At 42.6% G+C, this 21,469-nt stretch overlaps 1 protein-coding gene across 1 annotated transcript in view; it reads left to right on the plus strand.

Moving 5' to 3' along the window:
- The window catches only part of LOC138955483 (uncharacterized), a gene marked incomplete at its 3' end in the record, with an annotated part of 22,531 nt that extends 1,114 nt beyond the window's left edge, over positions 1-21,417 (plus strand). Inside the window, exons 2-5 of the mRNA XM_070327079.1 lie at positions 6,617-7,341; positions 7,875-7,931; positions 19,543-19,679; positions 21,373-21,417. Coding sequence (XP_070183180.1) covers positions 7,263-7,341; positions 7,875-7,931; positions 19,543-19,679; positions 21,373-21,417 — 318 coding nt within the window. The remainder of the gene's footprint in view (positions 1-6,616; positions 7,342-7,874; positions 7,932-19,542; positions 19,680-21,372) is intronic.
- Between the last annotated feature and the right edge of the window lie 52 nt (positions 21,418-21,469).

Consider the following 21,469-nt stretch of genomic DNA (forward strand, 5'->3'; position numbering starts at 1 on the left):
TTCCGGAAATTTCTAGAAGGTAAGGGAGATAACTCTTTTTTGTCTGTAGCAAGCACATCATGCCAGTGATATTAGAGACTTGCTATTGCTCCTATGAGGGGAAGAAATGAAGAATGAAAAATTAACTGGACAGTTCCGGAAATTTCTAGAAGGTAAGGGAGATAACTCTTTTTTGTCTGTGGTCGCCATACCTCTGAGATGGCAAGAGGCAGGAACAAGATAGTGTGCACGTACACTCCCTAGGTGCCGCTGATGTGCACCTGGGTTTTAGTTTCTTGATTCATTGTTTCCTTTCTCAGATTATGGACCTCCCATTTATTGAATACAGCCTATATGGTGCAAGACCAGTTCAGTGCCTACTGTTCACCTGTAGCAAGCACATCATGCCAGTGATATTAGAGACTCGCTATTGCTCCTATGAGGGGAAGAAATGAAGAATGAAAAATTAACTGGACAGTTCCGGAAATTTCTAGAAGGTAAGGGAGATAACTCTTTTTTGTCTGTAGCAAGCACATCATGCCAGTGATATTAGAGACTTGTTATTGCTCCTATGAGGGGAAGAAATGAAGAATGAAAAATTAACTGGACAGTTCCGGAAATTTCTAGAAGGTAAGGGAGATAACTCTTTTTTGTCTGTGGTCGCCATACCTCTGAGATGGCAAGAGGCAGGAACAAGATAGTGTGCACGTACACTCCCTAGGTGCCGCTGATGTGCACCTGGGTTTTAGTTTCTTGATTCATTGTTTCCTTTCTCAGATTATGGACCTCCCATTTATTGAATACAGCCTATATGGTGCAAGACCAGTTCAGTGCCTACTGTTCACCTGTAGCAAGCACATCATGCCAGTGATATTAGAGACTCGCTATTGCTCCTATGAGGGGAAGAAATGAAGAATGAAAAATTAACTGGACAGTTCCGGAAATTTCTAGAAGGTAAGGGAGATAACTCTTTTTTGTCTGTAGCAAGCACATCATGCCAGTGATATTAGAGACTTGCTATTGCTCCTATGAGGGGAAGAAATGAAGAATGAAAAATTAACTGGACAGTTCCGGAAATTTCTAGAAGGTAAGGGAGATAACTCTTTTTTGTCTGTGGTCGCCATACCTCTGAGATGGCAAGAGGCAGGAACAAGATAGTGTGCACGTACACTCCCTAGGTGCCGCTGATGTGCACCTGGGTTTTAGTTTCTTGATTCATTGTTTCCTTTCTCAGATTATGGACCTCCCATTTATTGAATACAGCCTATATGGTGCAAGACCAGTTCAGTGCCTACTGTTCACCTGTAGCAAGCACATCATGCCAGTGATATTAGAGACTCGCTATTGCTCCTATGAGGGGAAGAAATGAAGAAAGAAAAATTAACTGGACAGTTCCGGAAATTTCTAGAAGGTAAGTATCCAAACAAAGGAGGTAAAGCTAATGATAATGGGATAGCGAGCGTCTTAAATTGCTACAGGGCTCCGCTTACTCCCGGGCGAAGCCGGGCTTAACTGCTAGTATATATATATATGTGTGTGTGACGGTGTGTGTGTGTGTGTGTGAGTATGTGTGTAATATGTGAGTGTGTGTGTGTGTGTGAGTGTGTGTTTCGATTTATCACTTACAGACTCTAAATTAGTGCATTGTATTTCTCATCAATACTGCTCATGTTTAAACTGTTTTGAAGCAAAACTTTAAGGCATGTCATTCAAAGTTTATATTGAAATGTTTTTTCTTCAGTACATTTAAGCGTTTTCCAATCAGAAATATGCTGGTTGGAGGATTGTCTTGCCTTCAGGCAAAATTGCCAACAATTAAATATTTAATTGCACCCTTTGTATTTTGCTGCATTGCCGAAGGATATATTCTTGGCGTTATATATAGGCTAATGGGTGTGTCATATGCACGTCAAGCATGCATACACAGATTCTTAGGCTTACACATCAGCTAAAGCAAAATCACCAAGACAAGAGAGAGAGAGAGAGAGAGAGAGAGAGAGAGAGAGAGAGAGAGAGAGAGAGACAGAGACAGAGACAGAGAGAGAGACAGACAGACAGAACGAGAGAACTGGAGAGAGAGAGAGACAGAGAGAAAGAGAGACACAGAGACACAGAGAGAGACAGAGAGAGAGAGAGAGACAGAGAGAGAGACAGAGAGAGACACAGAGAGAGACAGAGAGAGAGAGAGAGAGACAGAGAGACAGAGACAGAGAGAGAGAGAGACACACACACACACATACACAGATAGACAGAGACAGAGAGAGAGAGACTGAGAGAGAGACTGAGAGAGAGAGAGAGACAGACAGAGAGAGACACAGAGAGAGACACAGAGAGAGAGAGAGAGAGAGAGAGAGAGAGAGAGAGAGAGTGCTAGATTCATTTTTGTATTGATTTACTCGTTTTCACTTTTGTTCATTTGTTGTTACTTTTTTGTCTCTTCGTTCGTGTTTTCGTTAATGAAGTAAATGTCTTAATCTAACCGATCCATCCATATTCACACAGGCGGTACGGTACGACATTTCTTCTTTTTTGACCGACGCTGGCAGTTACAAAACTGGCAGAAGATTTGGCGAGTTGGCTATGAACAATATAAGATGTTTGGTGGCTTGTTGACAGACCAGCTTTTTTGTTGGTCCAAGGGGACCATAATTATCGTCTTTTGTTTCATCTTTATCGACCAAGGCCGAAGGCCGCGGTTGATAAATATGAGACAAAAGGCGATATGCTCCCCGAGGACCAACAACAAAGTGCTGGTCTGACAACAAGCTACCAAACATCGTTTTTGTCATCATTTTGGTTGTGCAACAAAATGCACAATAACCCACAGGGAGACGAATTTTTAGAATCCAACTCCGGGCCACAAAGCATCGTCACAGTAGCACGAGATAACACGTCAAACTTGTATGTGACGTGAAACGTAGCTTGTTGACGCTTTTCTACTAGTCTGAAAATGTACAGAGCTGCGATCATACCTGTGAATTCAGTAAGTGTTGAGCATATTTCTTTTCTTGTAAGTGTTTATGACTTTTCGTTGTGGATTTTGCGATTACAGAGATAAGTTGCAAATTGACCATGAGTCGCCGCGGTAATTATCAACATTGATTGGGTCTTTGAGAGTGAATGCTTACAATCGTTGTCCTCAGAAACACAAATCCAAAGCCACGATGGTTCCACACATCAAACAATCAGCCTGATTGGCTTTTACTTTGACAATCCACGTTTCACATGAAAGCTCAAACCCATTCACCACCTCGAGTTATGGCATGGGGAACATGAGATTTATTTACCAGGTGTTTGTGAATGAAAACTCGTGAAAATGATGACAATGTGAGTTATTCAATTCAGACTGCTGGACACTTCTCGCATTCTCATTTACAATCTTGCCTGTCGGTCAAAGCACTATCGTTACTTAGCTGCAGCCAATCGTACGCCTGGTATTTTAACTGATAATTAAGATACATTACTTCCAGTGTAAACCATCTTGTTGATTACCATGTATATCTCCAGGCGTTAACTTGTTTGTGTACGCAATGAACGTTACTAGGGAGCCGCGTCATAAATGGCGCTTCCGTCTTTCCGCCAGGCGGCGCTTCTTGATATTTTTTTGTTTCTAACACCCGAGAGATGCAGCGCCATGAAGCGCATTTGCTCATTTTGATTTTATTAATAACCATATTTGCGGTGGGTTTTCAAGCAAATCGTGCTGTATGCGTCAAGATTAAGGCACAGTGGATTCTTCAGATTCTTCTGATTCGCCCCCCACCCCCCCCCCCTCTCCTCCCTCGAAACCGTCAGATCAATGATGGAACCCCTATCAAGATGCTCGTTTAAAGCTCTCTGAGTATAGCAGTCACCACTTTCGAGCAGAGAGGACTGTGTTATGTTAGACCTTGAATCGTGTTGCAGTAAGACACGGATTGTTGCGCCTTTACTTCCTTATGTTATTGTCAGGTACTGTTGGGACAGTCAGGAAGGCCCGCTTATTTTCAAGGACTTAAATGATAAAGTCACAGTCTGTACAATGTAACAGATTCGGTTCATCATTTGAGACTTGACCAGGTTTTAACCTGGGATAAAGACACCGCTCCACTTTTACACATACTAACACTCGACAGTCTAGCTTTAATCATGTGTAGAGTGGATTTTGTTTTAAACTGAATTAATTTCTTTTATGGATACCAGTGTCAATTCATCAAACTATGTTCTACCTGAACAACAAGCAGCAGGGATGCTGAGTTTTGGTATGACACGGTGCGCGAACATGTCTTAAAAGGAGAAAGACTGTCCCTTCAAAGTTGAACACACAAGTTTTGAGTGGGCCATCAAAGTTTAACACACAAGTTTTGAGTGTGCCATCAAAGTTTAACACACAAGTTTTGAGTGGGCCATCAAAGTTTAACACACAAGTTTTGAGTGGGCCTTCAAAGTTGAACACAAAAGTTTTGAGTCGGCCTTCAAAGTTGAACACAAAAGTTTTAAGTCGGCCTTCAAAGTTGAACACAAACGTTTTGAGTGGGCCTTCAAAGTTGAACACACAAGTTTTGAGTGGGCCTTCAAAGTTTAACACAAACGTTTTGAGTGGAAAAAAGAGGGAGGGGGGAGGGCAGATTGGTAACGGAGATGGGTGAGGGTGATTAAATGTCATGCTTTGTATCAAGAATTTTTGTTCGTGTAAATCCGTATCGTGTGGGCTCTAAGAACAATGTTTTTGATTTCAGTATGTATGGGAATGTGTGTGTGTGTGTGTGTGTGTGTGTGTGTGGGCGTGTGTGTGTGTGTGGGCGTGTGTGTGAATATGTGTATGTGTGTGCGCGTGTGTGTGTGTGTGTGCATGTGTGTTTGTGTGCGTGTGTGTGTGTGCGTGTGTGCGTGTGTGTTTGTGCTTGCGGTGTGTGTGTGTGTGTGTGTGTGTGTGTGTGTGTGTGTGTGTGTGTGTGTGTGTGTGTGTGTGTGAATGTACGTTCGTTTTTTGATAATAATAATAATAATAAATGAGCATTTATATAGCGCAACATCATAACTTTACAATTATGCTCTTTGCGCTTGACACATTTAAAATTAAAACACAGTTATACAAGCATTTACATCTTCATTCATAGTCAACAACGCTTAATTAAAAGCATACACCATCACACATACATTACAAAAGATTCTTCCACTAACTAAGTAATAAAAACATGAATAAAATAGGTAGTAAAAAACAAGGAAATACCAGCTGAATACCCTTAATCAAACAGAACATGTTATCAACAATGCTGAAAACAGTCCTAGATGTTTATATACATTATCACTAAAACAACAAATACACTACATGTAGCCTACTAATAGACTGAGAAAACAAAATCAGGGTTTGTATTTCTTGAAGAGGTGCGTTTTAAGTGCTCGTTTGAATGCTTGGGGTGACTGAGAGTGGCGGATGTGAAAGGGGATGTGTGGGTGAGCAGAAAGTAAAAGTGCGTTGTCCGTATGTTTTGGTTTTGGTGTGTGGAATGGTAAGGATGCGACAGTCAGAAGAGGCATTTTGTCTATTACTATAGTTTTTTGTCGTCGTTTCTCATACTTGAACTGCCGCTGATCAAGATAGTAAAAATCATGATATTGTATGTCTCCATGCATCATTTTACATTCTGTTCTGAGATTAAAATAGGCAACAAGGAAAAATCTGAAAACAGTTTAAAGCTATCAGTATGAACCACTACTTTGTGGGAGTATTATCAAGTATGAAAACTGTTGTACGTACCGCAATGCCCTGACATGATACAAGTTTTAACAGTGAACAAATATGCGATATCATTTCGACATATTTTTTCTCGTGAGATTCAACTGAAAGATCAAGCACTCCCTTAATCCGTATCAGTAACATAACCCCGACAAAGAATTCCGTGTTTACTGTGCACTTGCTGTTACATTGCTTACGTCAACAGGTCACCAGTTTCAATAAACCGTTGTTTAGTAGGAGATTGCAACAGGATCGTTAGCACGAAAGTGCGTATTAGCATATTAACCAATGCAGATGCACAGACAAACAGACAAACAGACAGACTGAAGACAGGCTAGCTGGCAGACAGGCAGGCAGGCGCAGGCAGGCAGACGGACATGAGATAGACATACACACACTGTACAGACATACACCATTTATTCGGTTACATTTTATGTTGTACACCGAATTGCAGAAAGCTAATGGGCGACATTTTGAAGAAGACTTTCAAGGTCCGTTCTACTTAACGAAACCAAACCCAACTAAACCAATATAACCCCCATGTTTTATTCTGACAGTGAATGCCTTTAACCATTTTAAGCCGTAGAAAGGAATTTGTTCATCGTTATTTCATCTATTTATGTATTTATGTATTTCTTCATTCATGCATTTGTTTATTCATTTATATACTCATTTATTTCATCATTTATATCTTTATTCATTTATTACTTCAGTTTTATTTATTCATTTATTTATATCAATGTATTTATTTATTGATTGATTGATTTATTTATTTTAATTTTTTGTTTTGTTTTTATTGATTTATTTTGTTCATTCTTTTATTGATTTGTAATTGATAAACGTGAGATTGACAATAAATGGATTAACTGTCAATTTATTCTGTATGCTTCATTTATTTATTGTCCTTATCATTTGCAGGTTTAGAACGAAGCACACGAGAACATTGCAAGCGCCTTGCAAGGGACGAGAGACCCACAACAGAATCTAGCAACATCACTCCTTTCCGGAGAACAACATATTGTGATTCTGTGCAATCGACTTGACAGAAATTACGAAGCTTTTTAGCTCATCTGTTACATCGGTTTAATACAGACCAAGGAGCATTTGCTTGTCACAAGTATTGGCACCTTGTGAATAACATTTTTTCTGGATATCATATACACGCGTACTGTGACGTCAGATTCAGACCCTTTGTGGAAGCAAGATCAGTTACAGTACAGAGAGGTTTCAACTCGAACGAGGATTTACCGTGTGAATGTGTAACTTCGTCCGTGGATAGTGGGTGTATGTTAGTGTGATTTGAGCCACCAAACCCTGATTTTTCCTACCCTGTGAATTTGCAGTTTGGAACCTGACACAGTGTGAACAGGATTTCAAAACGTCACTGTGTACAACATTTTGCCTTTGAAGCTCCATACTCAGGTCGGTAAATACACCGCACCAAGGCATCTTGGAGGTTGACCTACAGACCACAAGAAAAGCTACGTTGCACGTGCGGGGTTGGCATCCTAATGACGCTGGACTGGTTGGAGTGAATTGTGTGTGACGCGACCAGTGCAAATCCATGGCGTTATTATCCACGTCTCTGAATCAAGTCATCATTTGTGTCTTCATTCTCTGTGGTGTGCAGCCGTCACTTCAAGGTGGTTTTTGTTTTGTTTTAACGTTTGGGAAAAGGAATTGATAGTAGGCGGAAGAGGAGGAGGATGAAAAGCTACAGACCAGCGGCGGCGATGAGTTGTGTAATGTTAGTGTTGTTGAAGGGGGGGGGGGGGGGGTAATTGTTGTTGTTGATGATGATGGTGGTGGTGGTAATAACAGTAATAGTAGTAGTGGCAGATCTAGAGCTCTTCCGAAAAGCGGAAATAAGGGTGTACACTGATGTACTAAAAAATGAAAAATCACAGTTGCTCCGGCTACATTTGCTAGAGGAAACGAGGCGAGGCATGAGTTCTGTGGTCGTTGTACATCGTCTTCGTGGTAAAACAAGCTTATAAGGAGAACAAAGAAAGATAAGCAGATGAGTCACTTAGGTCAGAAACGGAAATTAAGATTGCTGTTGACCAGAACGAGTTCAACAAGGAAGTCAGGCAAATTGTTTCCAAAAGAGATATATATCTTCATTGAACTTCACCTGTATCACGTGTTTATACGTTGTTGTTTTTGTCTTTTCCAGACGTTTGCCCTACTAGCTTCCTGTTCACCGACATTGATGAAGGCCCTGATACAAAAGGTAGACATTTATCTTTTTACATCATGAGTGTTCTAAAACAATCAACTCATATTATTTCATACTACAATGTAAGTACGCATGCTAATCTAAATATACTGTTCAAAAAAAGAAACGCATAGTTGCTACTTGCCAAATTTGTTTTATTTTTCGAAAAAATTAACAGAAAATCCAATATTTAGATTATTTGTTTGAAATTTGGTATGGACACAGTTGAATGCACACACAGTTCATTTGCATCTTCAAATCAATCAGTCAATCAATACGATTGGGTGCCGAGGCTGTCAAGTCAGTAGGGGGTGTGACTGCCTTGAGCAGCAACAACTGCCCGGCACCTTCTGGGCATGGACTGGATCAGATGCCGGATATCTTGCTGTGGGATGGTGTCCCACTCCTCCTGAAGTGCCTGCAATAGATCGCGGTGATTTGCCGGCGCTTCTTCTCGCCTGCGCACACGTCTGTCCAATTCATCCCAGAGGTGTTCTATCGGGTTCATGTCTGGCGACATGGATGGCCAGGGAAGCACCTGGACATGGTGGTCGGTGAGGAACTGGGTGGTGAGTCGTGCTGTGTGCGGGCGAGCGTTGTCCTGCTGGAATATGGCATCCTGGTCAGCCAGAAGAGGAAGGGCGTGTGGGCGCAGAATTTCCTCCACGTATCGCTGGGCAGTTATGCGCCCTTGGACGTGCACCAGGGTGCTCCTTCCAGCGGTATTGATCGCCCCCCACACCATGACGCCTCCACCACCATGAACGGGTGCCTCATCCACACAGTTGGGCGCGTAACGTTCGTTTACTCTCCGGTAGACCCTCCTCCGACCATCATGTCGCTGGAGCAGGAAGTAGGACTCGTCGCTGAACCACACGTGTCTCCAGTGATTCCGGACGGTCCAGCGAAGGTGCTGGTTGCCCCACTGCACTCGGTTCTGGCGATGGCGGCGGGTGAGGACAGCTCCTCTGTGAGGTCTGCGAGCTCTCAAACCAGCTTCATGCAGGCGGTTCCGCACGGTCTGGTCCGATAATCGGTGTGGCCCGGGGAGAGCCTGGACAGAAGATGAGGCCGACAGGAAACGATTCCGGAGGTGGCGGAGCCGTATGAAGCGGTCGTGAGCAGCAGTTGTCGCCCTTGGTCTTCCCGCTCGTGGCAAGTCAGCAACGGAGCCAGTGGCTTGAAACCTGACCCACAGTCTACTGATGGTGCTCTGGAACACGTGGAAGTGCCTGGCGATTGCACTTTGACTTTGGCCTGCTTGTAAACGACCCAATGCAATTTGGCGGTCTTCTCTGCTCAATCGGGCCATCTTTCGTCGCTGAATTGTCGTCTGATTTCTTTGTGGTGAACAATCCGCTTTTATGGGTTTTGGAAGACATGGTGAGAGCTCAATATTCCCCGAGTTTCACGAGATTACACTGAAGCATGACGAGTGGTCATGCCAAATGAGCAATTTTGACATTGTAGCCACTGATAACGCATGCGTCACGTGCAGAGCTCACTTGTGGCAATGGACGAAAGGTCGACGACCAGATAAACATTTTCTGCAGTTTGGTGGATATCCTTGTAGCCATATAACTAAATTAACCAAATATTACAAGCTATGCGTTTCTTTTTTTGAACAGTATAGTTAATATTGAGAGAACTCGCGTGTGGGGGCAAACATTTAGCTACGCTTTACAGCTTGGCCATTCGCATATATATCGAAAATGTATTGCGTAACCTGTTTGTCGAAGTAAATTCTATAATTTAAACTTCCGCTCCTTGACGCACACACCCCCCCCCCCCCCTCACCCCTCCCCTCATCTTCTCCCCTCCGCCCTTGTGGGCCACTCCCTATCCACACACACAATCAGACTACGGCCACACACAGACTCTCACCCCAGAGATGTACTCAGTGACTCTCCCTCCATTCTCTCGCAGACATTCCAAGAGATAAAACGACTGTTCACGAGTCTCGTACATTGTCATTGGGCAAAACCAGGGGGGCCATTTACTGTCCTCTTTTTCATACAGGTCAACAAACACATACATTTGATATCACTTAACGGACATCAAATAGGGATGTTCCTTGGATTTTGTCCTTATAGGACAAATGTCCTAGCCTTGCTGAAAGTTTTGGACATTTGTCCTGAACTGTAAAAAACAATCGGTCATTTCACGTGGAAAGAAATAAGCCGTCCACATCCTCCTTTGGTACACACACACTGTGACACACACCAGAGAGAGAAATATATTGTAATTGTATTCCAAACTTGCCTTCTTCTAGTTCGTGTGTGTGTGTGTGTGTGTGTGTGTGTGTGTGTGTGTGTGTGTGTGTGTGTGTGTGAGTGTGTGTTTAACAGAAAGCGAAAGATCTCAGGAAAAGAAGAAGTCAAGGTCAAAAATTAAATTGAGTACATACTGATTTACTGGAACTTAGGGAAATATATGCCAAAATGAACCTGGAATCAGCACTCTGAATTCGAGCAGCCACGTGTGAAGCTGTTGTTTCGGTTTGCTGAAATGCACACTGTGCAAAACATCAGTTTTCTCTCGCCATCAAAATTTAGCCATGGATAAAGTTTAAGCCATGAAGGCACAAACGTCCGTGGTGGTGTCGTCGCCGTTTTCGTACTCACAGTCACAGTGGGTCCGGTCACAGTCACACTTGACGACTGATCATGATCTGACTGTCGAAAACACAGCTTGGGTTGGTCCTTGTCCGGTTTCAATTTCTTCGCAGGCGGCATGATCGCATTCGCAGTTTCTAGAATCTATACAACCGGAAGTTGAACTTTCGGAAATTCTTAAACTGCGCGGTCTTCAAACGGCGAAGTTACTAAACCAAACAACAGAAGACGTTGCCGATTCGGAGATTAGGAGACGTATCATCTGATGCCTGATCTAAATAAACGGATCAATGTTGCCATGTCCGACGTGGCAATAAAACGATCGGTCAGTGTCCGTCTCTGACAAAAACTTATTGGACATTTGTCCGCCAGAGACACAAGGTACCGGTCATTAGACCAAGGTATCCGGCTCAGGGCCGAGGGCCGACCCCTGGGAACATCACTGCATCAACAATACAGTTGTCTGTGGACTTCTTCCAACCAAGGAAGCCCTTCCTTTGCCCAATAGACGAGAATCGGTAATCAGTGTTTAGGTAATTTATCGGAGAAAAGAGATCTGTGCTTGTCTATAATATTATTTGGTATTTGGTCTAAGTACCTTAAGTAACAGGTGCTTGCCCAGTCTCCCATGAATTTCCCCCGGGACTCCGCAAGACTCATAGCCCACGTTGCGCCGCCCCTTCTAAAACCGTGACTACTAAAATTCCCCGCAGCAGCTGCAGTAACAAGACGCAAGCGTTTATTAAATTTGGAACCTTTGAGTGGAAAGGCTTGGGACTTCGAGGGTGCCGTGCCCAAGATCCGAAACATTGCAGTTACCGCAGTAACGGGGCACAGAGGATGATCCAATAACACTGGTAATCTGATAGCTAGTGGGTTTTTTTTGCGTTGGATCGTTTTACTCCAAGTCACCACAATTGTAACACAGTCATGTTCGGTCATAAGGAAGCTGTCTCTAGTCAGCTGTTTTGCCGGGTCAAAAGTGCCATCGTCTTGAAAGAGGTTTGACTTCCTCAACAGTCCAAAGAAAAGAACCAAACAAGCCGCCCAAAACACACAGTCTTCAACATACAAAAAGTTTAGTTCTTTGCGAATAGATAGTAGCACTTCAGGAGTAATCGGCGTCTTTCTCGTAGGTGGACACCCCATGCATTTGTCAATTCCCTTCAAGGTGGTTTTGACATACCAAGAGTCTCTATATTGGTGCTGTTCGCCACATTCCAAATGAAGAATGCGAATTATGTTGAGGTACTGTTTCACTGACGCTGGTTTGATGCGCCTCGCAAGGAACGCAGCATACTGTGCCACAGTTTGCTCTGACGCTGGCACCGGAAGAATGTTCATAGAGTCACAGAACTGTAGGTAGGAATTTAAGTGAGTCTGGTAAGTCTTTTTGGTACTGTCCGCAAAGTTCAGGGCGCGATAACCTGCCACCTCTCTCTTCAGTTCCGCACCCAGACTAGCCGTAGCCGCACCTGCAACCAAGAAAGGCAAGCGTCGCACTTGACAAATGATCTTCCCAAAAGATTGCGGGTCTGCGTCCGTGGTGGTACCATGATAACAAGTCCACTAATTGGTCCAACTTCCCTTCGTGGAGGCGTGATATACTGTCAGCCATAATATTAACTGATCCTGCCACATGCACCGCAGAAATATTACAATTTGTCTTAGCACATTCCCACGCCATTTTTCGTAACAGACAATTAACGTAAGTGTTCGTCGATCGTCCTTTGTTTATGACACCTTTAGCAACAGTACTATCAGTGTGGAAAACCACGCTTTTCCCTGCCCACAAGTGCGACCAGCGTTCAACTGCTTTCACGACTGCAATGATTTCCTTGAAATTTATGTGCAGGTGTTTTGCTGCGGGAATGTCATTTTCAAAACAAGTATAAACCCAGTCACTTTGGTAAAAGGCTCCTGCAGTGTGTTGCACGCATCGACATACACATGCTGCGTAGCATGTTGATAAAAATACACGGTACCATTGAACACTGTAAGAAAAGACAACCACCATTGCAAGTCTTCATGAAAGGCTTTTGTAAGTCTAGTTTTGTGCTTTTGCTGTTGCAAAGGTTTTTTTGCGTCAAGTATGCGACGGAGAAAAAATCTGCCTCCCCGAACCACACATGACGCCCAGTTGAGAGAGCCTGCGAGGCTCTGTAGCTGCTGCTTGCTTGCGCGTTGTTTCCGCTGAAACTGCTGTAGCTTCTGTCGTAGCTGTTGTATCTTGTCGTTGCCCAACGACAGTGTGCAGGCCTGGGTGTCAATGTCCACCCCCAGGAAGGTGATGCGCTGGGTAGGCCCCACCACTTTCTTCCAACTGATGTTAAACCCTAATTCTCTGAGTAATCTAATCAAGGTAAAAAGCATTTTTTCTTACTCTTCTTTTGTTTCTGTTGCTAACAAAAAAATCATCAATATATAGGCCACTAATCCACTCATTCCTCGTCTAATCATACACCGTCTCACAGCCTGTGAAATCCTATGGAAATGAGCGGGACCTACGTTACTGCCAAACAGCAGTTTGCTGTCAAAAAGATAAGTAGATGTTTTGTCATCATCAAAAAACCATTTGAGTCCAGTTACCTGATAGTTCTCTGGGTGGATACACACAGATCTGTATGCTGCTTGAAGATCAACTTTAGCGCACCAATATCCGCTCTTTGCCAATTTACAGGCATCTCCTAATGTTTGAAATGTAACACTTTCCGGTATTGAGTAATCGTTCATTGCTTGTCCATAAGGTCTGCTGCCATCGTGAATGAGTCTAATTTCTTTGGTATAGCTGCCAAGGCACTAACTATGGTAGGCTTCTTTGAAGCAATAACGTAGTTTCCTTTGTTTATCTGATCTATGAGTTCCTGCTCTACTGCTACTTTATGCTGTATCGCTGATCTGTGGTTCTTATGTTCTACTGGTGTTACTACACTGCCTCTTTCAATAATGCGAAAACCGTGTTCTATGCCATCCAACAAAAAGGTCTTATCGCTATCATCTACAAGCTCATTTTGCCAAATAAGAAGTTTTGCGCTAATGGAAGAACTACCACAGAAAAAGTTACGATTGTCAGGGTTCTGTGCTGCACTAGAGTGATTGGGGCCTACCTTGGCCGTAGAGGCAATTTGCTGTGCTGGATCCTATATCAGGGGGTGGCTGCCAGGGTTCGCTGAGTGCTGGGTTGTGGGATGGTCCTTGCCGCAGCTGCTGCACGCGTGCTCGTAGATACAACGTGGACCAAAGGCGCATGACCCCTTGTTGGACTGGAGTGAGGCACACCTCTTTGCCCCCCGGTCCTGTCGGTCGCTGTCGGTGCGCGCCACTGGCTCCGCCGTTGCCGCCCGACTTCTTGGTGGCTGGCGTAGCCCGCTCCCGAAGCACAACTGTCGCCAGGTGTGGTTCTTTGGTCCCCCAGGACAATTTGTCGGCCGCCTGACGCTGTCGATATTCGTCATCGAAGATGAGCACAGACTGCCAGGTGAAACGGCAGCCTAACTCCCCCACCATCTCTGTGTAGCGTAGATAGGCCGCTACATCAAAGTCTTTATCACGGGACAGGAGTGTGGCCATGATTCTGGCATTTGCCACAATCCAGGCGGAGGGTGACACCCGATCTAACTTCGGCTTTGTATTGGGTAATTTGATTGTCACCCCTCCGCCAAGAGACACCTCCTCCTCCACAGCCAACGAGGATGAAACGAAGTCGATGATCTTTAATCCCTCACCTTTTGGTCTTGCCGGCGTCACTGGCGAACCGTCCATGTTGAGTCGCCCCAGCAATTCCGCCAAACCACTGGCACCTCTGGCGGTGTCGTTGCTCATGGGGCCTCCCCCATCTTTTGCTTGCAGAGTTTTAATCGAATCGAACCCCTCTTTGACGAGGACGCTGATCATCGCTGAAGGAAGGTTTGACTCCTTACACCATTGTTCTATTTCGGACATGATCACAAATAATGTTCACTTGCTGACGCGCGCACTTCAATGCTGCTGCTGCTGCTGCTGCTTTGCCGCTAATGCAAGAGCGTGTATCCTCTGGCACTCAATTGCCAGAACGTTTGGCGCCAAAACCTCCACTACAACACCCTCCCCCCCTCCCTCCTTACTTCTAGGTCCCGCCCACATCCGCTATCTCCATTCCTTTCCCCTTCCTCTCCAGCTCCATCCTTGTCCAGTCCTAAATACCATCGCCTCACCTTCAGTTTAAAAACAATTTATCGTTCCTCTAAACTGACACTCTACTTTGAGTGATTACGTCAAGACATTATGTTGCATTGTGTCAGACCTCTTAAGTGACATGCTGGTTGTGTTTAAAACAAAATTAATAACTTCAAGTATTTCGCAAGGTATGATTTATAAGGTATGATATAGTCATGTGAGGTTACCCACGGAGAAGTTCAGGTTTTCTCCTTGGTGAAACGATCTGCCAAACAGTACGGCGACAATCATTTTTACATTTAGTCAAGTTTTGACTAAATGTTTTAACGTTGACTGGAATTCAAGACGAGGGTGGTGGTGTGTGTGTGTATGTATGTATGTGTGTATGTATGTGTGTATGTTTGTATGTGCTTGCGTGCGTGTGTGTGTGTGTGTGTGTGTGAGTTTGTGTGCGTGCGTGTAGAACGATTTCGAAAAAACTACTGGACCGATCTTCATGAAACTTGACATGAAAATTCCTGGGTATGATATCACCTGGAGTATTGTTTCTTTTTTTCGATAAATATCTTTGATGACGTCATATCCTGCTTTTAATGAAAAAGTTGAGGCGGCATTGTCAAGCCCTCATTTTTAAACCAAATTGATTGACATTTTGGTCAATAATCTTCGATCGACGAAGTCCGGACTATGAGATTAAATTTCAGCTTGGAAGCTTAAAAATTAGTTCATTAGTTTGCTTATTAAAGTTATCATTAAAATCGAATTGTCCGTAACAGATTAAACAAGTCGCGTAAGGCGAAATTACTACATTTAGTCAAGCTGTGGAACTCACAGAATGAAATTGAACGTAGTCCGCCGTTAATAATAATAATAATAAATGAGCATTTATATAGCGCAACATCATAACTTTACAATTATGCTCTTTGCGCTTGACACATTTAAAATTAAAACACAGTTATACAAGCATTTACATCTACATTCATAGTCAGCAACGCTTAATTAAAAGCATACACCATCAAACATACATTACAAAAGATTCTTCCACTAACTAAGTAATAACAAGTCGCGTAAGGCGAAATTACTACATTTAGTCAAGCTGTGGAACTCACAGAATGAAACTGAACGTAGTCCGCCGCTAGTGCAAAAGGCAGTGAAAGTGACGAGCCTGTTTGGCGCGGTAGCGGTAATTGAGCTGTGCTTCATAGCACGCTTTACTGCACCTCTCTTCGTTTTAACTTTCTGAGCGTGTTTTTAATCCAAACATATCATATCTATATGTTTTTGGAATCAGGAACCGACAAGGAATAAGATGAAAGTGTTTTTAAAATTGATTTCGAAATTTTTTTTGGATCATAATGTTTATATTTTTAATTTTCAGAGCTTGTTTTTAATCCAAATATAACATATTTATATGTTTTTGGAATCATGAAATGATGAAGAATAAGATGAACGTAAATTTGGATCGTTTTATAAAAACTTTTTTTTTAACAATTTTTAGATTTTTAATGACCAAAGTCATTAATTAATTTTTAAGCCACCAAGCTGAAATGCAATACCGAAGTCCGGCCTTCGTCGAAGATTGCTTGGCCAAAATTTCAATCAATTTGATTGAAAAATGAGGGTGTGACAGTGCCGCCTCAACTTTGACAAAAAGCCGGATATGACGTCATATCATCAAAGATATTATTGAAAAAAAGAAAAAAACGTCCGGGGATATCATTCCCAGGAACTCTCATGTCAAATTTCATAAAGATCGGTCCAGCAGTTTACTCTGAATCGCTCTACACACACACACACGCACACACACACATACACACACACATACACCACGACCCTCGTCTCGATTCCCCCCTCTATGTTAAAACATTTAGTCATAACTTGACTAAATGACTAAATGTAAAAAGGATCGCATTGTATTCTTCATCTTCTCCTGAATTCATATATATATATATATATATAGATATATCTATATGTAATGTTTACTCTAAAAGTGTGCTCAGAATGGAAGAAAATGGGTTACGTAAGTACTACGGTCGCATGCTTCGCGGAGACGAGCGTGACCCGCCCCGGTCTTCGGGTTAGCCGAGATTACCTGAAGGTAGTCTTGGTGATGACTGGTTTGCTTTTGTTATTGATCTTTATTAACAGCTATTGTGTTTTCAGCGTAGCAATAGGGTCCGATATTTAGACGAGACAAGTATAATGCCGACGAGTCGAAGACGAGTCGCATTATACTTGTTCGAGTCTAAATATCGGACCCTATTGCTACGCTGAAAACACAATAGCGATTATATATGCTGTTCTGACCTTGATTTGTTGTTCCAAACTTACAAAAGGACAGTTTTTGCGTCGATGCGTTGATCTCAGGTTTTGATAGCAGACGCCGTTTCTTATGCGCATTAGTTTTGCGCAGGCGCCACAATGCGAGCAGACGGCAGCGAAGTCAATTTCAGTTTGGGTGAATGGCATTTATACTTGTCTCGTCATGAAGCGAATTGTTCATCCTCAGTTATAAACGACTACATGAATGTTAGTGCCATGGGCTGTACATAATACTTCAGAGGGGAAGTGGGTATTTAGTGTGGAGTTACGAGATAAGAAAGTCGGCCATTTTTCTCAATATGCTTTTGGATATTGAGTAAAATGGCCGACTTCCGTAGCATTATGCTTTGATGATCGGAAGAGACCATCCAATCACAGCCCCCGAATTCCCCCACGTGTTCATCAGAATAGCTATATAGTTTGATAACGACTGACTAAATGTTTTTATATCGCTTCACGCGACTTGTTTCCTTTTCTCTGCAGGTTTACAGGCCATGAACCATTGTGAACTTGGGATCTTTATCGTGCGCATGCGTGCACACGGGGATGTTCGGAAACCACACAAATAAGTTTACACAAGGTTGACCCTTGGAAATAAATCCCGAACCAAAACTGGTAGCTAGCGCCGCTACCGACATATCCAGCTCCCGCCTACTACAATACTAGCATTTTGACATTTAGAATTAAACTCTAAATCACGGAAATAGGGAGACGGGACTGGACCAAGTTCTTGCGTGTGGAAATGGTGTCTTTAAAAAGACCGTGGCAGATCGCATGGACCCCCTTCAGTTCGCATATAGGGCAAAGAGAGGCGTCGAAGATGCTACACTCACGCTTATCAACATGATTGTCAGCCATTTAGATACAGCAGGGAACACGGTTAGAGTTCTTTTTATGGATTTTTCATCAGCCTTTAATACGATTCAGCCCCATATACTTATCCAGAGGTTAGTCCAGTTAGATGTGAACAATAATTTGATTTTCTGGATCAGGGAGTTCCTATGCGATCGGCCACAACGTGTCAGCCTCAGCAACCGTTTGTTTGGTCATTCTGTGCTTTCAGACGAAGTTGTTTTAAACACCGGGGCCCCACAAGGTTGTGTTCTCTCTCCTGTCCTTTTTTCCATTTACACAAACAACATGCTTTTAAATGATCCAGTTCTAGCCCTCATTAAATATGCAGACGACATGGCCCTCGTTGGGCGTCTGAAGGACGACGAAACTTTGTCAAAGTATTTTACCCAAGTTGATCTTCTGAATGAATGGTTCAAGTCCAGTTTCTTGCAGTTGAATGTAGGCAAAACAAAAGAAATGATTTTTGGAGGAAAGAGTGATAATTGTGGTCCCCAAAAAGTGAGAATAAGCGACAAGGAAGTTGAACTTGTGGAAACCTTCAAATATCTTGGGGTTTCAATTGACAATAAGCTGACTTTTAGTGATCATGTTCATGCTGTTTATAAGAAAGCTCAGCAGCGACTTTTTCTTCTCAGGAAGCTTAAATATTTTAATGTCAATCAAAGTGTTATGGAACTTGTGTATCGCAGTTTGATTGAAAGCATACTGACTTTTAACATTGTGACATGGTATGGTACCACAAATGTTAAAAACAAAGCTAAACTCCACCGCATTGTTGCGACGGCTAGCAAGCTTGTTGGGCAACCCCAACGACAGCTGACCAGTCTCTACGAAGCTGCCATTAAGCGGAAAGCTCTCAAAATTGTCCGTGATCCGATCCATCCTCTCAACCCCTGTTTCGAAATTCTCCCTTCAGGTAAACGTTATAAGGTCCCTTTGGCACGCAAAAACCAGTTTAAAAAGTCATTCCTGCCTTCTGCAGTCACCATTTTAAATTCTTCTCGCATCACGTAGAGGCTGGTCGGCTGGGAAAAAACAAACAATGTGTACATGTGAAGGTGTGTGGGAAATATTTGTAATGTGATTACTCGGCTGTGAAACCCAACTCCTGTGATATGAGAGGGTAAATTTACATAGTGCAATATCATATTTGATTGTATCCCTTTTATGTTTTATGTTTTATGTGTGTCGTCCTATACAATTGTTGTTATAATCGTTTACAGGCAGACAGGGTGTGCCGAAGAAAAATTTCCATTTTTATGTAATATTTTAATGGACAATAAAGTGCTGTTATTGTTATTGTTATTGTTATTGTCACGTTGCTGAAAGTTCCTCTATATTAGGCAAAGCTTCACCAGGGATACCAAAAGCATGTTTGTTTGGCAGAGCCGGTACTTCAACTGTTGCGGAGTGTCCGTATGAACCTATCCACTCAATGGAAAACCCCAAACGCTTTCTGTACAATATTGTGTTACCTTTTTCTTATCTTAGTAGCATGCAAGATGCTACAACCCTCCTTAATTTTACAATATTAATATCAAAAATGCTCCCTGCGGAAAGTTGAAATGAAAGAACTCAAGTATGATTTCTTTTAACTTGTCGTACACAAGTATCGTGCAATATTGTTTATCTTACATTTATACCCGTGCCAGTATTATCGTTTGACTTCCTTGTTCCAGGTCATGTGCTGTTCGTGGCCAACTTGACAGAGCTCAGTCTTGGTAGCGACGACAATGGCTACCTCGCTGTTAACGAGACACGGGGCAATGGATTTAAAACGTTCACCCTCTACATTGCCAAAGAGGTCGACTATGAGGTATGGCTCAAGTACATCATCGTACAAGCAACTATCAACCATTACTTCAGTCGACGCGCGGTGATAGGCCCTTTATGCGCTCTTTGGGATTTCCCCCAAACCCGATGTTACTAAATGTAGACAAGGCATTTCGATAACTGATTTGTTCAGATGTTATGCAATCTTTCGTAAAATGCTTTTAATCCCGTCACAGTTTTTGTTGACTTAATTACACTCCCTTAAACATTCATGACTTCGCATGAAGACAAATATTCGTTCAACTAATAAAAGTACTGCCAAAGTTCCATTTGAGTATGAACACTGGCGTAAATGTGGGAGTTAACGAGAAATAACCGAGGGGTGAATTTACTACAGCAAGACCCAGGAGTACGCACGCTTCCTCGACGGTTTCTCCGTGCGAACTGGCAGGATTTTTCCTCGGTTTTCGGAGTCGACGACGACACCTACGTGACATCGCATTTGTAGGGACCGTATGCATCCATCGGAAACCTCCAACGTCGATGAAAATTGCACGAAATTACAGTTTTAAGGGCAGCACATTCTTCAGCTCACGGATGAGCCCGGAAACAACATCGAAGACGTGAAAAGCGTCAATCAGGCAACATAATGATATGCCTGAAACGGTGCGGGTCAAGATCCGACGAGTCGGTCAGTTATTGACGGAGCCATCATGCTCGATTCGACTGTTAGAGTAAATCGCAAATAAGTCCTTTCTTTCCCCACGTAGTGTTTTTAAAATTGAATCCAAAAGCTTGGGTTTCAATCACACAACACTTTAAAAAAAAAATGTCTTTCTTATAATTCATCTTTCCATCGTCCGTTCTTTTTTCCGTATCCTGTCCTTCTTTTACTTCCTTCTATTCATTCTTCTTCCCTTAGCTTTTGGGTGGATTTATAAAAGACGTACGATAGCTATAAGAAAACCAGGCAGGCCAACAAGTTAGTGTCACAGACAGTAGTTCAATTCGAAGACAGTCAACACAGATTTGACAGGAAAACCGATCCTTCCTTGAACACGTCGGTCAACAAAACAGCCAACTCTACAGCGTGCTCAGCGTTCTTCCTTTAAACTCGCAACGATTTTCATGCTTTCGAGCCCCGAGCTGAAATACAGCGCTTTTTGTCATGTATACCCCTCACATTTGACGCAAAAACTTCCCGCTCATGAGATCGACACCTGCATGCATAACAGAACAAATACGCAAAAATAGCCAAAGAAAACAACCTTTAATGGAAAGATGATTCTTATAACTTTTCCTCGTATGTAAAAGTTACCAAATTGTGATTATTTTGACATTTTGTCAATTTTTAATTGGTACTTTAACGTTTTTGTCAGGTCGATTGTGGTGGTACTGTTAATTGAGCGGCGGTTAAGTGACCACTCTAAATGTAATCGTCAATAAAAAAAAAAAATGCGCCGGTTTACTAGGTTAGCTTCCTATAATGGCATAGTAAGTTTGAATGAAATGACACTGGAATGTATGATTTAGTTGGGGTACGAAAATGTTCGCAATAAATATGTTTTTGCTGAGTTTAGTTTGCTGAAAACTTCATGTGATCGAAAAGAAACTATGAATGACTGACTGCTTTTTATCAGATGATTATTGTTTGTTCGAGAACTGTAATGCACTCGCGAATATACTTTTTAAGAAAATGAATAAATGATTTTTTTCTGTGTATTTTTCCGTCACAGGAAAGAACGGGTATCGTCGGCAGAATATTCTGTGGTGACAGTTCGGTAAATATGATGACCTTGTAAATGTCTGTCTGTTTACTATTATGCACGTATT

This window comes from Littorina saxatilis, unplaced genomic scaffold, assembly GCF_037325665.1.
Source record: "Littorina saxatilis isolate snail1 unplaced genomic scaffold, US_GU_Lsax_2.0 scaffold_958, whole genome shotgun sequence".
NCBI classification, from domain to species: domain Eukaryota; kingdom Metazoa; phylum Mollusca; class Gastropoda; order Littorinimorpha; family Littorinidae; genus Littorina; species Littorina saxatilis.